The sequence below is a fragment of the Ceratocystis lukuohia genome, assembly GCF_044167205.1.
Source record: "Ceratocystis lukuohia strain C4212 chromosome Unknown Supercontig1_pilon, whole genome shotgun sequence".
Taxonomy (NCBI): Eukaryota; Fungi; Ascomycota; class Sordariomycetes; order Microascales; family Ceratocystidaceae; genus Ceratocystis; species Ceratocystis lukuohia.
In genome coordinates, this window is record NW_027263520.1 from 2,222,327 (window position 1) to 2,245,326 (window position 23,000).

Consider the following 23,000-nt stretch of genomic DNA (forward strand, 5'->3'; position numbering starts at 1 on the left):
AAAAAGGGATTGGAAGATGTGATGCTAGTTAACTTGGCTAATGACTTAAAAGAAACTTCGTGATGAAGTAGGCTAGAATTACGCCATTTTGTATAAACATGTTTGCATGCTGTGTACATTTCCTATGTACCCCACGGTATGATCATGTACACGTAGCTCCCACAAAATATTTTCTAGCCAGGACAAACTCTTTTTGCTTCCTGTATTGGACACCATTACCATGCTGACACCAAGCCGCCCATGATCCACCATCAACGTTCATTCTGTCGTATCCATAGCATCAGGTCCGGGTGCTAGCTCGTCAGCAACCTCTAGGGCAGCCATGTCCTTCAACCGTTGCTTTGCAGCGGCAAGCTTCTCTTCCTTCCACTTGCTGATGCGATCTTTGAGATCCGAGTCAGGGATAACATCATCGATGGTCATAGGCTGTCTTGTGAACGGGTCTTTGGCATCTGACAATAAATGCTGTACAATCGTTGACCGATCGACAATGTTTTGAGACGGTAGAAGCACAGGATCTTTCATCAAATCACCTAGAATAGGATCTTCAAATTCGGCTGGGATATCACCCAGGTCGAGCTCGGCCTGGTCGGCCTCCGCCTTAGCCTCAAAGAAGCGGTCCTTGATCTGCGCAAACAGCTTCAGCTCGGTTGGATCCTTCATCGACTTGTTAGACAGGATAGTGTATGCACGATCAAAAATAAGAGGCTTGTACGAGCGGCCGTCAGCAGCAACGGCCTCGATAAAGTCAGGAGATGAGCCTAAGTTGATATAGATATCAATAAAGTCTGATAATAGCTGAATAGGCCGAAAGTGGTACTTTTCTGGGTTAGTGACTTTGAGCTGTCCACCCTTGGGGCCAGCTAGGGTCTCAAGGTTGTAGTTCATCATGCTAGCCAGGCGATACACAATTTCGGGCATGATAAAGGCATCCTTGAGTGCCGAAGTGAAAAGTTTCATCATCTCCAAGGTTTCGTTTGCCAGTTGCATGTAGCTAGTGGCCGATGAAGCCAGCTGCTGGAGCTCATCATCCTTCTTCTGGCGGTCTTCTTGACTCAGAGTGTTAGGGGCATCTGAAGCCAGCTCCTTCTCAAGAGCTCGGATCCGAGGAAATTTGCCCATAGCCTCGTCAAGCACGTAGGTAGTATCGTTCAGCAGCAGGTTGACAAATTGGACAAAAAACTCTCGGTTAACCTTGCTCTCATGTTTGAGCTGTTTGCTGTATACTTCGTTTCGGCTCCAGACAGTTTTGATGACCTGGAAGATTTCATAACGAATGTTGAATTTGTCGTAGAACTGAGAGCTGACCCCCGTATTTTCGCACTCAATGTAGAACTTTATAAGCGCATGCAAAAGATGCTTGTTCGCAAAGTCGGAGGAGGCAAGCAAATCTGTCATAACGCCACCCTGATATTGGCTAATAGGCCATGTTCCAGAGAATAGTAGCGTAACTAAGGACGACTTGAGGTAAGGATTTTTGATGAGCTCTGAACATTGCAAGAATGTAATGCACAGGACCATCAGTTCAGGGCCAGTGGAGAAAGAGAGAATCTGAGGAACATAACGGTATACGAACTTGAAGTTGTCCACCACATTTTGGAGGGCATATTCGGGCAAGCACGAAAATGCCCTGTTTTCTGATTGGGGAAGTGGAAGTGTTATGGTGCGGCCAGGGATGTAGTCGCTTTGACTGCCCACTCTTAGTAGCCACACAGCAACGTAACGCATGAACCGAAGAGACGTCTCCTGCATCTTCTGATCCATCATAATACCCTCAATGGAGTGCTTTTTGCCCGTCATGATGTCAATGAATTCACGGTGGCGCGCTATGACACTCTCAAAGTGCGCCCTTTGCGCAGGGTTATTGGCAAATTTTGGCCGCTCGGCTTCCATCTTCGCTAGGTTCTTCTCAAAATACTTGATTTCGCGGTCCATATTTCTAAGCTTAGTAGAAACGGACTCAATTCCATAGTGATGGGCGGCAAGAGCGAGAAAGAAAACCTCGGAAATGAAATGGGATGAACCGGGGATAGTCTGTGCATAATACTCATTGGATGTGGCTTCATCTGCGTTTATCTTGGTCTCATCTGAAATAGCCACTCGGGGGTTTTGGCGAAAGTAATCAGCATTAATCTTGTCCATCTTGTTAAAGCTGGTATCCATGAACGGCTCGCACAAAAAGTCGAGGATTCGGGTAGCATTGACCATCAAGCTATCTGACGAGACTTCTTCTGGCTTGTACTGCATGGCACGTCGCTTGTGGTTCTTGTTGACAACTAATGCAAACCAGTCCAAAGTCTTGCCTCGCGTCTTACTATCAACACGCACAAAAGCATTAATGACTCCCAGAAGATCTATTTGCAAAGCCTGGAGGGTCATGCGCATAGAGTCTTGAGATCTAGCAATTGCAGCTTTGTCCATGGTACGTGGAGAAGGAAAGAAGACCTTTACGGATGCAGTGCGCAGGGGCGATAAATTGAAAAAAGGCCCCAGAATAGTGTTTGTCTGGATATCAGGCCCGTTTTCAGCACCAAGGAAGGCGGGGTGCTCAGCGACAATACGTAGGAGATCAGGGAATTTGGAATATAAGAGCAAGGCCTAAGTGCAAATCAACAGGTTAGCTGCAAGGCACATGACAAAGGGCCATCTATTTGAGCAACATACATTGAGATGGCCTCTGTAATCCGATTCCATAGTCATCCCAGCGACCTGCAGGCTCAAAATATGTAGAGCTTCAGCAAAGACATCGCTGAGACCCTCTACTTCATCAAAGCGGCCGATAGCCTCTTTAAGGAACTCATCATCAATGCCACAGGAGTCTGTCGGGTGTAAAATGAGACTCTGTGCCAGATATTGAGCCGGGAGTTTGTCATCTTCATCGGAGTCGCGACTAGAAAGGCAAAGTTTGTTAGCCAATTAGTCGCAAGTTTTCAACTACATTTATGTAAACAAATGTCTTACCCAAAAAGCATGGGCATTGCAAGGGCAAACATGCAGTTGCTGATACACATGCGTTTAGCTTCTTCCAGAACCTCAGTCTTCTCGGACGTCATATCCCTAGTAGGCGTTCTTCTAAGTGTCTGAGCTCTGCTCCAAGCTGGCAAGAGATAGTGTAGTAGGGGCTTGCTTTGGGGAAATATGCTGGTAGCTTCCAGAATGGCCGAGTCAAGAATACCAGTGTTGAGCTTCAGAGGCTGGTTCTCTGAGGCCAGCTCTGCACTGAGGTTAGGAAGAAAGGTGAGTTGCACATTCTTATTGGACTTGAGAGTGTGGTTTTCAGGGTCCACAGTAGCTTGTAGAATTGTTTGTAGAATACGGTCCGTATAGTCCTGTAAGCTTTCAAGCTGCACGGGCATAGCTTTTCGAGTGGGCGGAGCGATGGGTTTCTCTGATGAAGAAGAGTCAATGCCATGATCTTCTCTATGACGCTTGGTTCCCAGCCTACCTGTGACAGGCTTGGCGGTTTTGTTCTCTGCCGCAGCCTTAAGGATGGAGGATGAGGCGGAAGGGGAAACGAGTTGGGACCGGGAGGGCTTTGTAGGCTCGGCAGATGTGCTTGGAGGGTTTGAGCCCGAATGGCTTTCCGAAGGGTCTGTAGCCTTGGTTGTTGTTCCTAGCTTAGCCAGACGGCGGAGACGAATCTGATGATGCAGGACAAAGAAACAAACGGTTAGTGCATAATCTATGATGGTACTGATAGTGTATAGCCGATGCTGATGCTATTTCCAGTGCTAGTTCCAATAAAGGATGATACGACTAGCTAATCCAAAAAAGAGGGAAATTGTTGGAATGATAATTTACGGACCTTCTCCATCGTCTCCCGGTCAGGGGCATCTGGAGTTTGATTTGGCTGGGAGGTCCCCGGATCGGCGGAGCCCTCAAATGGATTGCTATTGGGGTCCATTGAAGATACACGCACGTGTGCCAATTAACGATTATTAGATGGATATGAAAGGAGGGAGGGAGGGGGTAGGCAAAGATAGACCAAGATGGGCGGACAGGCGGGATGGGCGGGATAGAGGGGTCGAACTTGGACGGGCAAGGCTTTGGACAGGCTCTGTGCCAGACAGGGCGACGATAAGTTGTTATCCGTATAAAAGGATTCTTTAAAGGGATGAAAGATGATGAAGCAGAAAAACAACTATACGAGATATAGACAGTGGCTGAGACGTGCCAAAGTTTGCAGTCTGGTTCTACGACGGGATAAAGTACAGGAAAAAATAGAGGGGAAACATGCAAGGCTCCGCTCTAGCGCTCTAGTAAACGGCTGGCTTGCATAGATGTGCTTAGATGTGCAGCCAGCATCAAACGAGGCATCTATTGTTTAGGCCATTTAAGGGTTAGCGAAGACCTCTTAGGACAGGGAGAAACATGGGACGATAACCTCACAGCTGACGCTTGCAGCTTGCTCAGTTCCAAGTCCCTTTTTCGCTATTGTTGCTGTTCTTCTATTCACATTAGTTTTTTTTTTTTTTTTTTTTTTTTTTTTTTTTTTTTTTTTCGCTATTTTGTTTCTCTGATATCCTACTATTCTATCGTTGCGCTGTTCTACCGTAACCCGTGGCTTTCAAAAGTCCTCATCGGATGGTGCTTCTGACTAACCCTAGCTTCAGCTATCACGTGCTTAATTATCTACCAAAGGGGATTTCTTGCCCAGATAACAAGCTTCAAAGCTTCAAGCTTCATTGACTCTGCTCTCTACCATAAATCTTGCGACAACGTCGAGGTTCTTTGCGGAACTACAACATCACCCGCCGAAAATCTGCAAACTCCTTTGTTTCTCGAAGCCACACCTTATTCTACAGACCATTTCCACACCGAACATGGCTCTATCGGTACGTACCTTTGGCCAGACATTTTCACCCTACTACTAACATATCGCCCTCTACCTTCAGTGGAAGTCATTCGATTTCTTTGACATCGCATCTGTCAAACTGCTAGATGAAGAAACCCGGATATTTTTCCAAAGCAACGAAATATCGTGCCTCTGCACTGGGTCCGACAATCTGTTCCTCGGCTCATTCGATGGATATGTTCGCATCGTCAACTCCAAATGGAAGATCGTGCGTAGCTTTCTCGCTCATGATGTTGGGACCATCACCCATATGCGCCAAATCGATGGCACAAGCCTACTAGTGACAATATCGGTTCGTAAATTTTCGCGAGTGGCCTACAAAATCAATTATGCTCGTGTGCGCTGACGGTATGGTATGCAGGAGGATCTAAGCAATGCACCAGTATTGAAGGTGTGGGCATTAGACAAACCGGTTAAGAAGACAAACATCCCAACATGCTTAACAACGCTTTCAATCAACAACAACAAGAAGCAATTTCCTGTGAGAATAAACCCCTCCCCCATTATTTACCTAGGAGATCGATTGTCCATGTCGCTTGCATCGTATTGGGGACACGGGCACTGATATTATGCATGCTAGATCTCGGCCTTCGCTGCACATGAGGATCTCCGCCAGATTGCAGTTGGCTTTGCTAATGGCTCCGTAATTGTTATTCGAGGCGACCTAATCAATGACCTGGGCGCCAAGCAACGTATTGTACACGAATCCGACGAGCCAATTACTGGTGTCGAACTATCTTCCGACGCTCCAGACACAAATCTATTCATATCCACTACATCACGAATCCTGCGAATTTCAATCTCCAAAAAGGGGCAAAATCTTCCAGCAAAAACAGTCGAGGACGTAGGTTGTGGTGTTGGGTGCATGTCTCGAGACAAAAAGACCGGTGACGTCATTGTGGCCCGAGAAGATGCCCTGTATTATTATACCATCGATGGTAGAGGGCCACCTTGTGCGTATGAGAGCGCCAAAAGCATGATTTCAAGCTACAGAGATTATGTTGCCCTCATCTGTCCGCCAACTACGGAGACCTCTCAGGCCCAAAGTGAACCCATGAAACGTTTTGGTGGAGCTTCGGATATGCTCAATGTGTCGACATTCTATCTCTTAGAACCCAGCCTGCGTGTGATTGCTCATACAGAGTCCGTTGTGTCCCCGGTGAAGCACATATTTGAGCTATGGGATGATCTCTATACATTAGCACAAGACGGCAAGGTATGTAGACCTGAGGATAGTCCAGACCCTGTGTAGAAAGTTGCTCTAAACTATGACCGTGCAGATTACAAGATACCACGAAAAAAACCTCCAAAGCAAGCTCGACATGTTGTACCAGCGAAATCTATACCCGCTTGCGATTGAACTAGCCCAAAAATCGGGGTTAGAGCCAGAGCAACAGAATCAGATTTTCCGCAAGTTTGGCGACTTTTTATATCAGAAGGCTGATTACGATGGGGCCATGATGCAATACATTCGTGCAATTGACACAACAGAGCCATCGCAGGTCATCCGCAAGGTACGCTCTCGGCATATATCCCAGAGACTTTTTTTTTTTTTTTTTAGAAAAAAAGTTGCTATACTGACGTAATAATGAATGCATAGTTTTTAGACACGCAAAGGATTCACAACCTCATTTCGTATCTTGAGCAACTCCACGAGCATCGCAAAGCAACGGCCGATCACACAACTCTTCTCCTTAACTGTTATGCCAAGTTGAAAGATATTGACAAGCTTGAAAAGTTCATCAAGTCGCCGGGTGACCTCAAGTTTGATCTTGATACTGCTATCTCTATGTGTCGACAAGGCGGATACTTTGAACAAGCAGCATACCTTGCCGAACAGCATGGCGAAACAGAGATGGTTGTTGATATCCTTGTAGAGGACTCGAAAAAGTATAAAGATGCGCTTGACTTCATCTGCCACCAGCATCCCGATACTGTAAGTTAGAATACACCGTTTGCTCAGGTTATGGCAGCACCAGTGGAGAAAAGAAATACCAGCTAATTATACCCTCCCCATTAGGCCTTCCCCTGCCTGATGAAGTATGCTCGTGTTTTGATTGAAAATTGTCCCAAGGAAACAACAAAGGTGTTTGTTGACTACTACACTGGCCGATACAGACCAAAGATTGATACTGCGCCAATAGAGAGCGAGAGCCGGGCTGGCTCCGGAATTGCTGCAACAGCAGTGCAGAATCTGACTAATTTCATAGCTCTGCCATATCTCAACAACTCGGCCATTGCTTCTCCGGGAACGCCCGGTCGAAATGAAGTAAAAAACACGGTTATTTTAGCAGACGAAGACGATATCCCTGCGCCCAAGTACATGGCCCCCCCGCCCAGAACGGCATTCTCGTCATTCATTGACCACCCTGACGAGTTCATCCAATTTCTGGAGTCTTGCCTGGAGGAGCCCGATGTTAAGGAGTCTGATAAGACAGACCTTTACACTACCCTGTTTGAAATGTACCTCCGCAAGTCAGTAGATTCCAAGGGGGAGCACCAAGAAGAGTGGGAATCCAAGGCCAAGAAGCTCATTGAGCGCGACAGCACGCCAATGGAAAGCTCCAACGTTCTGCTTCTTTCAGACCTCTCGGATTTCAAAGATGGCACCACGCTAGTCAAAGAACAGTCAGGGCTATTGTTTGATATTTTCCGATCATACACGTCTGCCAAGGATACACGAGGCGCAATGAAAGCATTGAGAAAATATGGCAACAAGGAACCCCAGCTTTACCCAGCAGCACTCACATATCTGACCTCGCACCCCAGTGTTTTAGAAGAAGCAGGGGCTAGTGAGCTAGCGGATGTGCTTAACAAGATCGACAAAGACCGACTAATGGCGCCTCTGCAAGTGATCCAGACCCTGGTCGGCCAGGCACAAAAATCAGGAGGGGTAGCTACTATGGGTATGATCAAACCCTATTTAAGCGAAACAATTGAGCGCGAGAGACGAGAAATTGGTGTCAATCGCCGCCGCATAACAGCATTCCGTGCAGAGACTGAGCAGAAGCGTGCAGAGCTAGTGGAAATAAGTACGAGGCCCACGGTATTTCAAGCAACACGATGTTCAGATTGCGGGGGAGGATTGGAGCTTCCAGTTGTTCACTTTTTATGCAAGCACAGCTTCCACCAGCGGTGTCTTCGGGGCGGTGGAGCCGAACCAGACGCTGAGTGCCCACTATGCGCAGGCGAAAATGCGACTATCCGAGCGCTGCGACGTGCGCAGGAGGACAACGCGTCCAAACATGAGTTGTTCAAGACAGAGCTTGAAAGAAGCGAAGACCGGCTTGGCACGATAGCAGATTGGTATGGCCGCGGAGTGATGTCGCATGCAGCTGATGGGGAGTAGGAGAGCAGATACTCGTAGAAGGAGAGCAGATACTCGGAGAAGGAGAGCGGATACTCGGAATAGAAAGGGATAGATGCTGAGTAAAGGTCAGGGAAGAGAAGACAGGGGATGGGGCAGGGAAGAACAAGGATTGGAAGTGTATGTAAATTAGATGAGAGGGCAGGGCCTAATTGAAAACCAACCAACAGTCAGTTCAGAGCGGAGATAAGGCTGTGGGAAACCCAAGTCTATCTGAATTTAACGTGGGCCTAGCTATGACGAGCTAGACTGACTCGAGTCGAGATCGGGCCTAGATTCTAGTTCGAGCCTGGAATTGGGGTCAGGGCTAGGGGAGGCCAGTGTTATTATTAGCTTATCAGACCAAGTCCAGCGCCCACCACCAGCCCTGAGACTGCAGGTAGCAAAGGAGCAAGATAGGTTGGAGCTCTGGGCGGGGATCTCCCTTGCATTGAATCTTCAAGGGCGGGTAGGAGGAGCTTTGCAACAGGAAAACAAAGGAAAAAGAAAGGAAAAAAAAAAAAGGAAGACAGACAAGAGAGCAAATGGGGAGGATTAGGGACAATAAAAGGGCCGTAGCCCCTCCTCGCTGCAACGTCAGCAGCCCTACTCCACCTGCTACCCTCGCCCATATTTGTCTCCCTTCACGACTGCGATAATTCCCAGACAGCCTGCGAGAACGGTGGGCTGGCAGGTGTTTGACGCGGCCCTGTCAGTTGTTCTATTTGGGGAAGAAGAAGGAGAAAAAACAGAGCCTTCATATTCACGGGCTTGCAAGGGCAGATATAAATATGCATAACTCTGGCAAAGCAGAAAAGCCAAGAAAGGCACTTACTTTTTTCGTCTCGCCGGCGGTGGAGAGAAGCAAACGCGTCCTGCTCTTGCTCCTTCCTTCCTGCTCTCTTCGCTGCCATCGATCTAGCACTGCTCGCACTAGCCCATCTAGGGACAGAGCTGTTTTAGCCCTAAGGGTTCTCACAAGGGTTTGTGATCTTCGTTGCTAGTCCAGCTATCTATCTGGCGGCTTTGACGGGTAGAGGAGGGTTTTTGCTTGAACTGGATTGTTCTTTTGTGGGGTTAAAGCCTTTGATTTATGCCTTCTTTCCCATCCTGTTGCATTTCTACAAAAATTAATTTATCCTTTTTTATTGTCTCCATTTTATCGCACGTTGGCTTCTTTGGGCGGTAGGTCGTCTCAACTAACATCGTTCATCGTTTTCTTCGGTTTGGATGATTTTTTTTCTGTTCCTTTCTAAAAGCGATCAGATTGTATAATTTGCTGATTGCTTGCGAATACTTGTCTTTTTCCAAGACTCTAACCTTCTTCCTCTCTTTCTTCCCTTCTTCTTGCGCCCCGTTGTTATTATTATAGATTCGTCTCCTCCTCCTCGGCCTCCCCCCCCCTACGCATAACACATGCTCTTTCATGTTAATGGCCTCTGATTTTCTCGTCCCCCACCCCTTTTCTCTTTCTATATTTCCCTCTCTTCTTTTTTTAATCTCATACTAATAACCTAACTGCTTCCCTCTTCCTACTTACCCGTCATGGATCCCAACCTCAACTTTAACCTTAACATGCCCTCGATGCTTTTCCAAGGTTCCGCTGCCGCCTACAGTTTTGAGTCTGCGCCAAATCCAGATTATGGCGGCTTAGACATTGAAGACGCGTCTGTAGGCTCAGTCTCTGTAGACGGAGGCTCACAAAGTCCGCCAGATATGCTCTCGTCAGCCGAAGGTGGTGGTTGTGGTGGCAGCACAGGCTCGGCCTCCAGCAGCCGGCCAGAGGTTGCTCTACTGCGCAAAAAAAAGGAACGCCGTGGCCACACAAAGTCGCGCAGGGGCTGCTTCAACTGCAAACGGCGGCGTATCAAGGTCCGTCTTTCTTTTTTTTTTTTTCGTCCGTTTCTTCTATTCTTCTACTGTCTTCTCCATTGGCTGGGGGGAGGGGGGAGGGAGGGGGCTGACTGGCTTATTCCGGCGCGCTCCGGAAGCGGCCGGCCGGCGCTGGTGCTTCCCGGGGAGGAAGAGACATACATACACATGAAGAAAGAGAGAGAGAGAAAGAAGAAAAAGAGAGAAGGGATGTTTTATTCTCTGTCGCATTTCTCTGTCGCATTTCTCTGTGCTCTCTGATCTTGTGCCTGCAGCCACCCTTTAACCCCGCCATTATCCATCCACTGCCACTTGGTTGCTCGCTGCACATCCATTCCCCATTGTTCTTTCTCTAACACCTTTGCTGGTTTTCTTGCCACCGCATCCCTCAATTTAGTGCCAAGAAAGCCGACCAGCCTGTGGCCATTGTGTCAAAACGGGGCTAACATGTGAATATCCGCATGTCCCTCAGGTCACCCACCAGCCACACAACCAAATACCACTGTTTAGTCTGTTGGACATGCGCTTTTTCCAACACTTTCTAGCCCACAGCCCCAATTCGCACGCCCGCGTATGGAGCTACCAAGTGCCGTATCTTTGTCACATGGTAAGTCTGTATCCATCCATGTTGTTGCGATATCATTGTTGAAGTCACTGGGCTTTCCTAGCTCTCTCTCTCTCTCTCCCTCTCTCTCCACCAAAAAAATGCCGCCTCATGTCTATGTTGACCTTCTGACTTCTCCCCACACCCTCAATAGTATGACTATCTCATGCACGCTGTTCTCGGCTTGGCTGCCACTGATCTAGTCACCACTGATCCTAGCCTAAACCACATCGCCCTGTCCCACCGCCATAAAGCCGTCCAAGCTCTCAAACGCCGCCTCAACGATGTCAAACGCGTGTCTGGATCGATGGAAGAAACCAATGCCCTCATCGCTACTTGCTATGCGCTGACCCACCAGAGCGTGCTCCTCGATGACGGAATGGTTGAATTCATGGTCTTTGTACGCGGCATCCTGATTGTTGGCATGCACATGTGGATGAAGGGTCTGTCTCCAATATTCTCTTCTCTACAGCAATCTATTGCCTCTCCGCCGATACATCCCGCTACTACCACTGCTAGCGCCACTGCTAGCTCCAGCTCCAGCCAGCACTACCAGCCCCACCACCACCACAGCCACCACAGCCACCTGCACCCACCGCTTGGTTCCACCCCGCCGCTCTTCCACCGCCCACCGGCCCTACCGCTGCTCTCGCGCCACTGGATTGACATGGCTAGCACTGCTATCTCTACGCTGCAGTCGCTGTGTCACGAACCACTTGAGATTGAATACCAGCATCTGTTGTCCGAGCTGGTTGCCACGCTGTATGTCTCATCTGATCAGGCCTGTAAAGTCTTGCGCACCCAGTATCGCTGGTGGATGACCATGCCGCACCACCAGTTCTGCAAGGTCATCAACCCGACCAACCAGGTTATGGTCTTGCTCAACACGCACTGGATCGGACTCAATCAGATGCTGGCTGCCGTGGCCGATCCAAATCGCAGTACCCGGCACCACCACCAACAGAGTCAGCAGGGCAGCAGTTCCCGGCACGGTGGCCCCCACCATCACCACGGTTACCTCTCAACAATCCAGCTCGGTGGCTTCAAATGGCTCAGGTACACCAACCGACTGGTTGACTACACGCACCAGTTCTACAACACCTGGCCAACGTGGGTTGAACAACAGCTCCTTCGCGATCCCAACGTGTTTTCTTCGTCCTCGCCGCCATGATACCGTTTGCTTTTCGTTGTTCCACTTCACCAATTTCCCCATTATATAGTATAGACCATGTCACGTGACCCATATAACAAACAATACATTACTTTTTGTCTGCGCCATTGCATAAATTTTCTATCTTGAGGGTCCGTGTCTAACAGGACGAGCGAGGTTAAAGGGTAGGCCAAGATTGAAAATACAGCATAAAGCTAGAATCACAATTAAAAAGTCAAAGGACCAAGCGAGTACTAGACCACCCCAACTTGAATCAGTTGACTTTTGTGTGCACATGATGTATAATGTGTGTCTGAAACAAGTATATTCCCTCGTTACCTAACTCTAGCCTAATCCAATCCACGATAGGGAACAAAATAAATCCACACAAGGCTTTTTCGGTCTAGTCAGCCACCTGTAACATTTCCTGATTTTTTTTTTCTTACTGACACCAACAGGCAGACAGACAGTAGTTTATAAAGGAGGGAATCAAGAGTCGGGATGGATGATGGGGGGGGGGGAGTGTAGTTTCCGCCCAACTCATCGGCCGACGCAAATTGGCGGTGGAGAGGCAAAAACAGCCCAAGTCCGTGATCCATTGTTCCTTTGCGGCCATCGCCCTATTTTCAAGAGGAAATGGTAGGAGAAAGCGTGAGACTTATGTCGTCATCAATACTGAAGACCTGACTTTTTGTGTAGAGTCCGGCTCGAATCACAAGAGAAAAGAGAAAAGAAACAAAAGAAGAGGAAAGATAATATTTCCGTGCGTGTCTATAGCGATTGATCATTGATCTACACAACATAACAAGCAGGCCATGTTATGTTTTCACAGACAGGATGCAATATACCAAAAAAGGCTGAGAAAACACCAAAAACAAGGCCCGCACCAAACCATAAAAAAAAAAGAGACGAATAAAAATATGTCGTGAAATCGCCTCCCGGCGCCGGGGAATAGACAAAGAATGAAAAGATAACAAATCCGGTCCGTCGTCCGAATCGTTCGATTCGGGGGACTGTAAATAAAGCCTTGGAGGCAAAATCAAGAACAAAAAAATAAAAAAAGGCTGACCGCTCAAGATACAATCCCACTCCAAAACCCAGCAAGAACAAAGGAAAAAGAAAAAAAAAAAAAAGGTACAGCGAAATCTCAAGAGATGCGAAGAGAGATACGTAAGGCACAAGGCATCAAACAGTCCCCTAAGACATGGTCTTGCTGCTGATGCGTTGAGGCTTGTAGTCGGGCAACTCATTAAACTGCCTCGTCTCCTCGTTGTAGCGGTACGCGTGGAACTGGATTCCGTATGGCTTGGGCTCGATGGCAAATACCATTCCTAGGGGAACATCCATGTCGGCAATGTCCTGCTGTGTAAAGTCCATAAAATAGGCCATCAGCACGCGGCACACTGAGCGATGGCCAATGACCAGTAGGTGGTCAGTGATGCGCTCAATTTCGCGTACCATGTCTCTCATTCGGCTGATAACCTGGAGGTAGCCCTCGCCGCCCACTCCAGGGTAGATGTAGTTGAGCTTGTCGTTTTGCCGCTTCTTGTACTCTTCGGGGTGCCGCTCCTCAATGTCCTTGTATGTCATGCCTTCAAAGTTTCCGGCATTGAGCTCGTTCAACATCTCCCAGTTCTTGACGTCGTAGTCTTCGTCAGCCTCAAAATACTCGGCAGTCTCCACGCTACGCTTCATCATGGAAGTCCAGATGCAGAAGTTCTTCTCATTGAGCTCACGATTGATCTCGGGATACGGTGGCGTATGGTCGCCCGGTAGAGGAGGGAAAGACGAGTTCATCGTGCGGGCTGTTTGTTCGTAAAGCCACTCTTTGCGTTTCTGTGTCATGAACTCGTATAAATCATGGCCAAAGATATGGCCGCGTTCAGTAAGCTCTGAATCACCGCCAAGCTTGCCAGCCTCGTTATCCACACTAACGCCATGGCGTGTAATCCAAATCTGACGAGGGGATAGGTTAAAAGATGCCAGGTATGATGCGATACCGCCGCTGAGAAAGCCGCGAAGGCGGTACTGGATAATCTTCTGGCCCACGTTAATCATCTGGATGTACTGCAAGTCGTTCTTTTCTTCCCATTCTCCCAGGGGAGTGTAGGCTTTTTCATAGGCATGAACACGACGTCTAAAGTCCTCGAGAGATTGGTTAGGATCTTTGTCGCGGTAATCGGGACCGGAGAGCTTCAAGCGCATGTTGGCTTCTAGGAGGTCTTTGTCGTTGCATATGCTTTCAATAAAAAGAATTCCTAGTTTATCGTCGCGGGCCTTAATGCGCTCGACAATCATTTGCCTTCTCTTGAGGGTGCTGTTAGTAGCATCTAGGATACCGATTGATCCTCCCTGGAGAAGAAGGTAGTCGAGAAGCTCATCTAAAGTAGCCATAGCGACTTGCTCTCTAAGCTTCGCAGCCTCCGTGTTGGAAGGGTCGAAGAACTGGGCGGACTGGTCCATGTTGGGGTCGTTGAGGTTCAATTCGGGAGGATGTGGCAAGTTAACGGGCCCTCCGCCTAAAATCATAGATGCGACCTTGGAAGCATCTCTGCTGGGCTTAGCATCGGGCAAAGCAGTTGCGGGGGTCAAACCAGCGACAACTCGCCGTCTGTTACCAACATTGAAAATTCGAGAGTTGTGCTGTTGCCAAGAAAGGTAGCGCTGGAGTTTGTTGGTAATGTAGGATTTTCCGCGAGCAGGCAATCCGACCATGACAATGACCAACTTTGCAGCAACGTCCCGCTCGGCGATTTTTCCATCGGGAGAAGCCTTGGAACGTGTCATCCCCGGAATGTTGAGAGTAGTGGCATGAGGGCGAACACGAGGTGTTTGGCTACCAGAGTTTTGTCTAAGAGGGGGACTGTCCATTGTTAGCAAGAAGCGAAATAAAATAAAAAGTATAAGAGTAGAACAATAATAAATAAAAGTTGGATTATGTGGAGTTTTGGAAAGCGCGGGGTGAAGAACGCGAAAGACACGATAACATTGGACGCCAGTAAAACAGGCAAACGTCTTTCTCCAATACATAGCAAAGAATAACGAGACAGAGATGGAGGGGGAAAGGGAGAAAAAAAAAAAGAAAAAACTTACAGCCTTGGCGAGCTAGTGGCAGTCGACGGCATGCTCATACCAGATAAGGGAGTCTCGCTCTTTGACTCAGGGCCAGACTGGGGAGGGGAGCTAGAGGGAGCATTTGGAGGCAGAGGTAAAAAGCCTACGCTCTGGGCACCCAGGGCGGATGATGATGGGTTCGAGAGCGAAGTGGGCGAGGTAGTCATGGGGATAGGGACATTGCCAGAAATTTGGCACTCTTGTAGAGAGCGCGTTACGGCGAGGACAGGCGTAGTAGCGCCTGGTGTTGTTGAAGGTGTAGGGAGGCCATTTTGTTGGATGACAGGCTGGGTAGAAGGTAGCTTTGTCTGGGATTGAGTGTGAGGACGAGCATTGAACTGCGTGGAGGAGGTTAAAGAAGACAAAGCAAAATCGGCCTCTGTGGGAGGGCGATGGATAGACGTGGGGGTTGTGTTTGCTTGGTTGTTGTTCATGACAAATTTGGCAAGGTTAGATTGACTAGATTGTCTGAAATAACCTGAAGAAGGTGCTGAAGAAAGAGAAAGAAAAGAAAATTGTCGTTAGTCAAGAAGGAGAAGGAAAATATATAAGAAAATATGCTTTGTTTGTGCTTGCTTGAAAGAAAAAAAGATGATGAGTGATGAGTGATGAAGAGAACAGGACCGGATCAAATGCGGGCAGATTGAGGGTGGAAAGGGATGCAGTCATATATCAACAGCCGCAGCACATACATAGTAGTATCACTGGGCTAACAGGAACAGCTTATGTGCAGCGTGCAGCATAGCATAGTGTGCAGTATAACTGAGGCAGGGCCAGATCAGCCAGTAATTACAAAGCGTGCTGCCACAAGATGTGCTGCCAAGAATGCATTGCCCAAACACCGTCTCAATAGGGGGCTAGGAAGGCTCTGTAGTTCTGTAGGGTGTAGGCATAGACATAGGCACAGGTAGGCGCATAGGATGGGATTTTGGGGGGGGGGGGGGGGGTGGCAGGAAGGGGAGGGGAGAGGAGACAAGCGGCAAGGGTAGCCGTTCGAGCCGTTGTTTAATTGAGAAAACGTGAGACTTACTCTGAGAATCGGATTGTCTGGTCTGTGTGGAAGCCATAGTTGCATGGACTGAAACGAAGAAAAAAAAAAGAAAAGAAAAGAAACAAAGATAGCAAAGGAAAAGACGAGATCAAACAAAAGCTAAGCCAGATTATTTTTAGGGGCGACCTTTTAGGCTTCTTAGCCAGGATATTGCTTTCTTTCTCTCTCCTACGCCAATGCGGCGCTACTGACCAGGGGTACAGGTTGTTGAGGAAGAGGAAAAAAAGAGCGAAAGAAATACTGCACTGAGTGTGGATGCAAGCAGGCAAGGCGAGGCGACTGCTTCTGATAGAGCAAGCAGCAAGCGGCGTGAAAAAAAAAAAATGAAAAAAAATCGTTTTCTCCGTTGTAGCTTGCCAACGGGAATTCGTCCAATAGTATTCTTAGGTGGTATTCAACTGACTAGGAGAGAAAGGCAAAATTCTTCATACTCTTCCCATGGATGGTGTGTGAAGATGATAGGATGCGATGCGAATGCGAATGAGGTGTCGGTCGAAAATAAGACACCGAAATCGCCGCGATGGAAAAGTGAATGAATGGGCAGCAAGCCGATGCAAATGCAACCGCAAAGCTCAAAAGCCAAAAAAAAAAGATGAAATTTTTGTTGTGCGGCACTGCACTATCAACTTCAACTTGGGCTGTTTGCAGCTTCGTCGCGACTTATCGTTTGCTGGTCGCAACCAGTTGCGGGGCGAGAAAGGAGGGGAAACAGTTAACGCAGAATAAATTGCCCCGTTAGCACCTCTCTATCCACCAAGACTCCTCGCCTCAAGTTGGGCAAGTGAGAGCAGGGCGTAGGACACGACACGGCTCTGTGAGGCTTTGCGAGGATCGATCAAACGCTGCAATGCGATGCGATGTAGTCAAGTATAGCGATCCTTTTGGGCCTTGGGCGCTGAGATTGAGACGTTCTAAGACTGGGGATTGAGACTAAGATGGCGGAACAAATAGGCCCGATGCGAAAACCAGGCGATAGAGACAGACTTGTTCAGAAAGTCGATAGCCTGAAGAGGACGTATTTTTGCTGTATTGTCTTCTATTGCACGGTACGAAGTACGCTGTGCCGTGCTGTGCTGTGCTGTGCTGTACTGTGCTATTGCGTGTGCTGTGTTATAGATAACAGTGTATAGATAGATGTACAGGCCTGTTGCAGCGCAAGATGAGACAGACAAGAGATAAAATGGCGGCTTAATCCTCTGAGGGGGGCATCAATGCAGTCCGTCTGAAATCCGTAGAAGAAAAGCGTTGGGGCTGACCAGCGTGATGCGATGGTGGTGTGGTTTGCTGCTGATTGGCCCCAGCGTTTTGCTATGCTGGGTGCTGGGTGCTGTTGGCGGTGGCAATGGCAGGCAGTGTAGCAGAGGCAGAGGCAGAAGTAGAAGCAGAAGCAGAAGCAGAAGAGAGAAACGGCAATTCTCAACAGTGGCCGCTGGCCAGGGTGATTGGTAGATTTGGTGGCTGTGGGTGCTACTCCTGGCCTGTTCACCTGTCTCCTTGGGGTTACTGTAAGCGCTTGGCAGCAGTGCGCATCAAGAAAAGGCGAGTGCACGAGAATGCACGAGGGGTATAGCAACGTGCGAGCTTGGGGACGTTGGCGTGGGGGACAGAGGAGTTCGGTCGTATTGGCGAAAAAACAAGTCGATGTTCCGTAGCAAGTGAGTCGGTTGGAGAAAGGGCTCTGTCTGACTTTTATTAATCAAGAAAAAGAGAGGAAAGGAAGTGAGGAATTAAAAGACAAGGCTGGCTCGGTTGTTTCTTTGCCCTCTTCTTCTTTTAGTTTCTTTTAGTGGCTCTATGCCCTGATGGCAAGAATTTTTTGTCCTGCTCTAAATGGGACAAAATAAGCAACTAAAAGGTTTGACTACTGATAACTAGGAATCTTGGGGTAAGGAAGGCGATAGAAGAGAAGAGCTAGGATGCGGCCTGGGCTTGACCGCAGACAGCCAGGCAGACAGGCGCACAAAAAAGCAGCGATGAAGAACTGGAAAGACCAGGCCCCACTATTCAGCTTATCAACTATCAATCAACCCACACGCACACACACACACACACACACACACACACCCTCCCTCGCCTCTCCTTCTTTCGTGTCTCCCACCTTCTGCTTCTGTTTCTGCTTCGTTTGGTGCGTTCTGTATAAGGTAGGCAGGCGGCTGGTGTCGCATGTTGGGCATGTGCGCATCTGTGCAGCCGCGTTTGTGCTTGCCATTCTCGAACAAGTTGCCTACCCTTTTCGAATGCTATGCTGCACGCTCACGGCTGCAGCTACCTTGATTCTGCGGATGACGCTGCTAGCCACTGCCACTAGTCTCTTGCCACTGTTAGCACACAGCGACCATTTGCCGCATCTGGAACAGAGATAGCCTGAATCGCAAGCAGAAAAAGCCATCCCGGAGTCAATGGCGCAATGGCGCAAAGGTGCATGTTTCTCTCCAGGCTGCATGTGCACAGTGTAATCGCTCCAGAGTCGAGGCAACGCTGCCCTGCCAATGGAAGCAAAAGAAGACGAAAAGAAATAGTTTCCTCGTGTCTTCGTTCACCCCGCCACGCATGGCTCAACCCACATGACGAGCTTCCTTTTTCTTTCGCTTGTTTGCAAAAAAAAGATAGCTAGAATTTCACTGCTACCATTGAGCCAACACGCAAATGCATGAGCAACAATCCAAGTACACATGTCCACATGCCCATCGCTCGAGAAGAGAAGGGAAGGGAGGAGGTGCTGTGTTCCTCCAAAACAAGCGTGTCCACCCGGAAAGGCAGGCCTTTGGCCGAATCTCACCTTTCCTCTTATTGTCTTTGCCCTCCAACTTTTCTCCTCTGATTAACCGGCCAATCAGGTGTAATGTCAGCACCATGCATATACTCCAAAAACACCGTTTTTTCTCTTTTTTCTTTTGATTTTCATGTTGCAAAGCTCAGCAAGATCTTCTTCGCCTGAGCTTGGCGGCTGGCTTATCTTGTACGTGTGTGTATCTTGGCTTTGTTTCTTTTCAGCTACGTCTTGTTTGACAGACTCACCTCAGGCTAGGATTGATCGCCATGGTGTTGTTTCCTTTCTTTAGTTTGGCCATTGCCCTGATTTTTCACATCTGTTTTGCTGAGACAATCAAGTTGGGACTCCCTTTGTAGAGAGCATCAAGTTCTTGGCAGTGGACGGAGGGATAAACGTTCCCACGAAGTCGTAGTCTGTTTAAGCTCTGTTTCCAGATGCATTTCTAGTATTGCCAATGTCTTACTTAATGTGGGGCGAGAGAAAGGGATAGGAGGCAAACGGGCTCTGTTGCGGTTTACAGTGTACAGCACCTATCGAGACTTTTCTCTCCAAGCTTCCTTCGGTTACCCCCACGCTGAGACATAACAAGAAGGCGTACGTCTCCCCACTTGAGAGCGTTTGAAATCCTAGGCCATGGGCGTTCTCATGATGTCCATCTTTAAAGTGGGCTCGCCCAATATGTGTCCCCAAAGCCCCACTCCCCTTCATTGATAATAGCACAATAGGAGACAGAGATGTGATCGCTGCATTTCAGGGCTAGACTATCCACTTACCTAACTATTCAAAAATGTGTATTCTATATTCTACCCCAAATGATGCAAATGTGTGTCTACGTCAGGGATAAGGAAGGAAGAAGGAAGAAAGCCTACGGGAATGAGTCCTTCCTCATCACGCTCATCGACTCAGTTATATGCAGCTAATTTCCTCGTCTTCACTTCCGTAATCCGCGTAATCACACCAGCGGAAATCTTTTCAAGCCTCACAGAAAGGAAGGCGGCTACCCCACTACAACGCTACTCAGCAAAATATTTTTTTATTTCCTAACCCGTCACCGAAACCCGGCGATACGCTCCCCAAGATAGATCCGCCCTCTGCCGGAGGGGAGGGAAAAGAGGAGACGAGGGAATTTTGAGCCGGCATTCGCGGCTTAGAATGGGTCTTGATTAGAAAACGGTCCGATGTCGCTAGACCCTGGCAGTTACCCCATTTCTGTTTTCTGCTTTCTGCTTTCTGCTTTCTGCTTTCTAATTTACTTCCTGTTTTCCGCAGTGGCATTGCGTATTCTTTGCCCTATCCAGCTTGCGAGGTAGCGTTGCTGCCTACGTGAAATACAAAGGCTTCCCCAATTAGTCAATAACCATCTAAGCTGTCCTCCAAGCAAGGCCCGCTCCAAGCCAAAAAAAAAAAATACGGACTTTCTCCTCTGGCGCTCTCGCATTTCCTCTAACTGTGGCATCTTATGATTGTGCGCATGCCAAGAAAAACACACATACACATAAGCCACTATGTTTCTCCCCCCCCCCCCCCCCCAACTCTCCTCACACGATTCTAGTTACCCAATGCCTAAACATGTGATATTTTCAGCCAAACTACCTTAAATAATGTACAGCATTGCGGCACAGCGAAAAAAGCAACATCAAGCGCCCGAAGACTCTCTGGCCACCTGGCACGCTATTCTATAGCGCTTACGATTTCCCTCTTGATGACAATCAAACGGAACTTTTTCCCATTTATCTTTGCCCTGGTCCTGAGTCTGCTGCCAAGAATTCACAGTGCTACGTCGCCAAGACCCCCTCAACGCCGCTGTTTTATCACAGCACAAGCAAACTTCGCTATGGCATTAATATCTTAATACTAGCATGTTCCTATTCTACCAGAGCCGCACAGCATGGCACACAATGTAGGCGATCTTGTTTGTCGCGTTAACGGCATTGCTAGCAGTTTCAAAGCTGTATAATCGTCTCGATATCTCAGTTTCTCCCTGTGAAGTGATGACGACTTGTCTTCGACCTCCTCGCCTCATGCCCCCCCTTTGAAATTTTTGCACCCACGCCCTGGCCCTGCTTCGCCTTAAAACTCAGGAGAATTTTATGCATGGCCTTCCAGAAAAAAGCATCCAACATTGAGCAGAAGCTGTAGACGTGCACGCACCTATCTTTCGATTCCAGACATGTTCCACCGCCAGCCAAATAGACAGATAGCCAGATAACTAGAGAATCAGCCCGCTAAGCCATCCACTAACGTTTGACCATCACCTCATAGATGCAAATAAGCCGCCCTTTGCCTTGAGTACGTATACACACCATGTTAATATTATGTTGAAGTAATCCAAGTACGAGGGCTACCCTGTATAGTCAGATAGGAGGAAATCTCGGTGGGAAAGCCTTTAAACCGCACCTGACGCCGTTTATCAGATGTTTGTTACCCAGGCCTCAGTTCAAGTGAGTCCCCCCATAGGCAAGCACTAGCCAACACATTCATGCCATGTAATCCGCCAGTACACTTAGTTCCAGCACAACCCGTGATGCACGCGGTGTTTGCCTCACGCGGAAGGGGGCATTTTATGTCACCTGCGGCAAGCCAGATTAGCAGATAGTGTTCTATGCTAATCACAAACTACGCTGCTATGTTTTAGAGCCTCCTCGTAAAGCTCGGCCGTCTCCCGTTGAATGTTTGCTATTCCTATTATTGTGGTAATGTTTCCAAACATCCATATTTTGCTCTCCCTTAGACAAAACCTGCTCCCTTCCGTTCTCCCTCATCCTCTTTACCCCCCAATAGTCCCCTATCTTGTCAGCCATATTCACAATCTAAAACTGTGATGGCCATCTTTTTTCAACACAAGCCAATTCCTTCATCGTCATAGTGGATAACTTTTTTCACTGTGAATACACAACAGTTCCTTCTTTCTCTCGGCCGTAGCTACAAGGCTTTTTCTCTCCTCCTCCTCCTCGTCCTCCTCGTCCTCCTCGTCCTCCCCGTCCTCCTCGTCCTCCTCCTCGTCCTCTTCCTCTTCCTCCTCCTCGTCCTCTTCCTCTTCCTCTTCCTCCTTCCTCTTCCTCCTTCCTGCTATTCCTCATGTACATAAAACAAGAGGTCCATTCCCTCCTTCGTGACCTGAACCAATCATAACCCACTTCCAGTATTTGGAACCATTTTACAGACCAAGCAAAGCACATGTGAGGCAAGGGCCATCCAACTCTACATCTGATGGATGGGTGCCACTGCATCAAAGGTGGGATTGGACTGCATATCCTTCCAGCATAACGTGAAAACAGTAAGCCAGTACTGTATGTGGGTAGCAACGATATTTGACTAATACGTTGACCCAGGGAAATATGATATCCAGATGATGTCGTGATATCCGCCTCTTGTATATGTATAATCCTTCATCTCCAACAAAATTGTGCTCGACCCGGAGATAAATGGCTATCTCCAATCAAGAAAACACATATTTTTCACCGGCTCTCCTCCCTCGTTGTTTCTCTGTTGTTTTGTCGCATCTTGACACAGTCTAAAATGCTAGTACCAAGCTACGTACATACGTTAGCGATTCATCATGTTGTGTTGCTACCGAGACGACGGACTGCACTGGGGCAAAAAAGACGAGACGTTGGCCCGTGCTAGTATTTTAAGTCTTCAATATGATAGATAACCTTAATGGCCCTGGTAACCCACGCCCAACATCGCGCATTCCATTTCTAATGGTGAGACTCTTGACCACTATTCTTTCAGCGTCGTATGATCAAGGTGAATAGTAACCCTACTATTCGGTGATCTTCATATTGGATTAGGCAGTGCGAGCTATTATGTCCGAGAGTTGTTATCACGAAAGCGACTGCGATCTCACAATGCCGCAACCCAAAGGGCGCCTTCGGGTAGAGACGCTTATACAACCCTAAGTGGTATGTGGCGCCTATGTTCTGTATGTGGCTTAGTGTGGCGCTTGTGAAACCGCAAGAAACTTCAGTTCGTGATAGAGAATAATGTAAATTTTTAGGTGCTGTTGAGGCTTGTCGTGAAGATATTCCCCGCAAAAAAGGTTCTACAGCTCTCAAGTTCTAAATAAAGTGAGTATAATACCAGCAGCTCAGATATCCAACAATTGAAAAAGGTCATGCTGCCGAGACGCCACAAAAACTGCATAATGTTCTGTCATGACTGAATCTAAGCGTTTGATATCGCTGTGAATGAACCAGACAACCATTAACATTCATCTGTGTGCAGGTCGATTT

At 48.0% G+C, this 23,000-nt stretch overlaps 5 protein-coding genes across 5 annotated transcripts; 2 read left to right on the forward strand and 3 right to left on the reverse strand.

Annotated features, from left to right (window-relative positions):
* Nucleotides 1–258: 258 nt before the first annotated feature.
* On the reverse strand, nucleotides 259–3,904 carry HOO65_010558 (Ubiquitin conjugation factor E4; the record flags this gene model as incomplete). The annotated part of the gene is made up of 4 exons (XM_071005312.1): nucleotides 259–2,598; nucleotides 2,665–2,890; nucleotides 2,962–3,641; nucleotides 3,806–3,904. 4 exons carry the CDS (start codon nucleotides 3,902–3,904, stop codon nucleotides 259–261), a joined length of 3,345 nt encoding a protein of 1,114 aa, XP_070862380.1.
* Nucleotides 3,905–4,823: 919 nt separating this feature from the next.
* Nucleotides 4,824–8,204, forward strand: HOO65_010559 (Vacuolar protein sorting-associated protein 11 -like protein; the record flags this gene model as incomplete). Its single annotated transcript, XM_071005343.1, has 6 exons — nucleotides 4,824–4,835; nucleotides 4,896–5,147; nucleotides 5,436–6,071; nucleotides 6,136–6,369; nucleotides 6,456–6,791; nucleotides 6,876–8,204. The coding sequence occupies 6 exons, from the start codon at nucleotides 4,824–4,826 to the stop codon at nucleotides 8,202–8,204; spliced, it is 2,799 nt and encodes a 932-aa protein (XP_070862381.1).
* A 1,542-nt stretch (nucleotides 8,205–9,746) lies between these two features.
* On the forward strand, nucleotides 9,747–11,848 carry HOO65_010560 (uncharacterized protein; the record flags this gene model as incomplete). The annotated part of the gene is made up of 2 exons (XM_071005567.1): nucleotides 9,747–10,073; nucleotides 10,832–11,848. 2 exons carry the CDS (start codon nucleotides 9,747–9,749, stop codon nucleotides 11,846–11,848), a joined length of 1,344 nt encoding a protein of 447 aa, XP_070862382.1.
* A 1,176-nt stretch (nucleotides 11,849–13,024) lies between these two features.
* HOO65_010561 (putative 6-phosphofructo-2-kinase PB17E12.14c) lies at nucleotides 13,025–15,375 on the reverse strand (the record flags this gene model as incomplete). The annotated part of the gene is made up of 2 exons (XM_071005504.1): nucleotides 13,025–14,690; nucleotides 14,921–15,375. The coding sequence occupies 2 exons, from the start codon at nucleotides 15,373–15,375 to the stop codon at nucleotides 13,025–13,027; spliced, it is 2,121 nt and encodes a 706-aa protein (XP_070862383.1).
* Nucleotides 15,376–21,625: 6,250 nt separating this feature from the next.
* HOO65_010562 (uncharacterized protein) lies at nucleotides 21,626–21,921 on the reverse strand (the record flags this gene model as incomplete). The annotated part of the gene is made up of 2 exons (XM_071006233.1): nucleotides 21,626–21,831; nucleotides 21,903–21,921. 2 exons carry the CDS (start codon nucleotides 21,919–21,921, stop codon nucleotides 21,626–21,628), a joined length of 225 nt encoding a protein of 74 aa, XP_070862384.1.
* Between the last annotated feature and the right edge of the window lie 1,079 nt (nucleotides 21,922–23,000).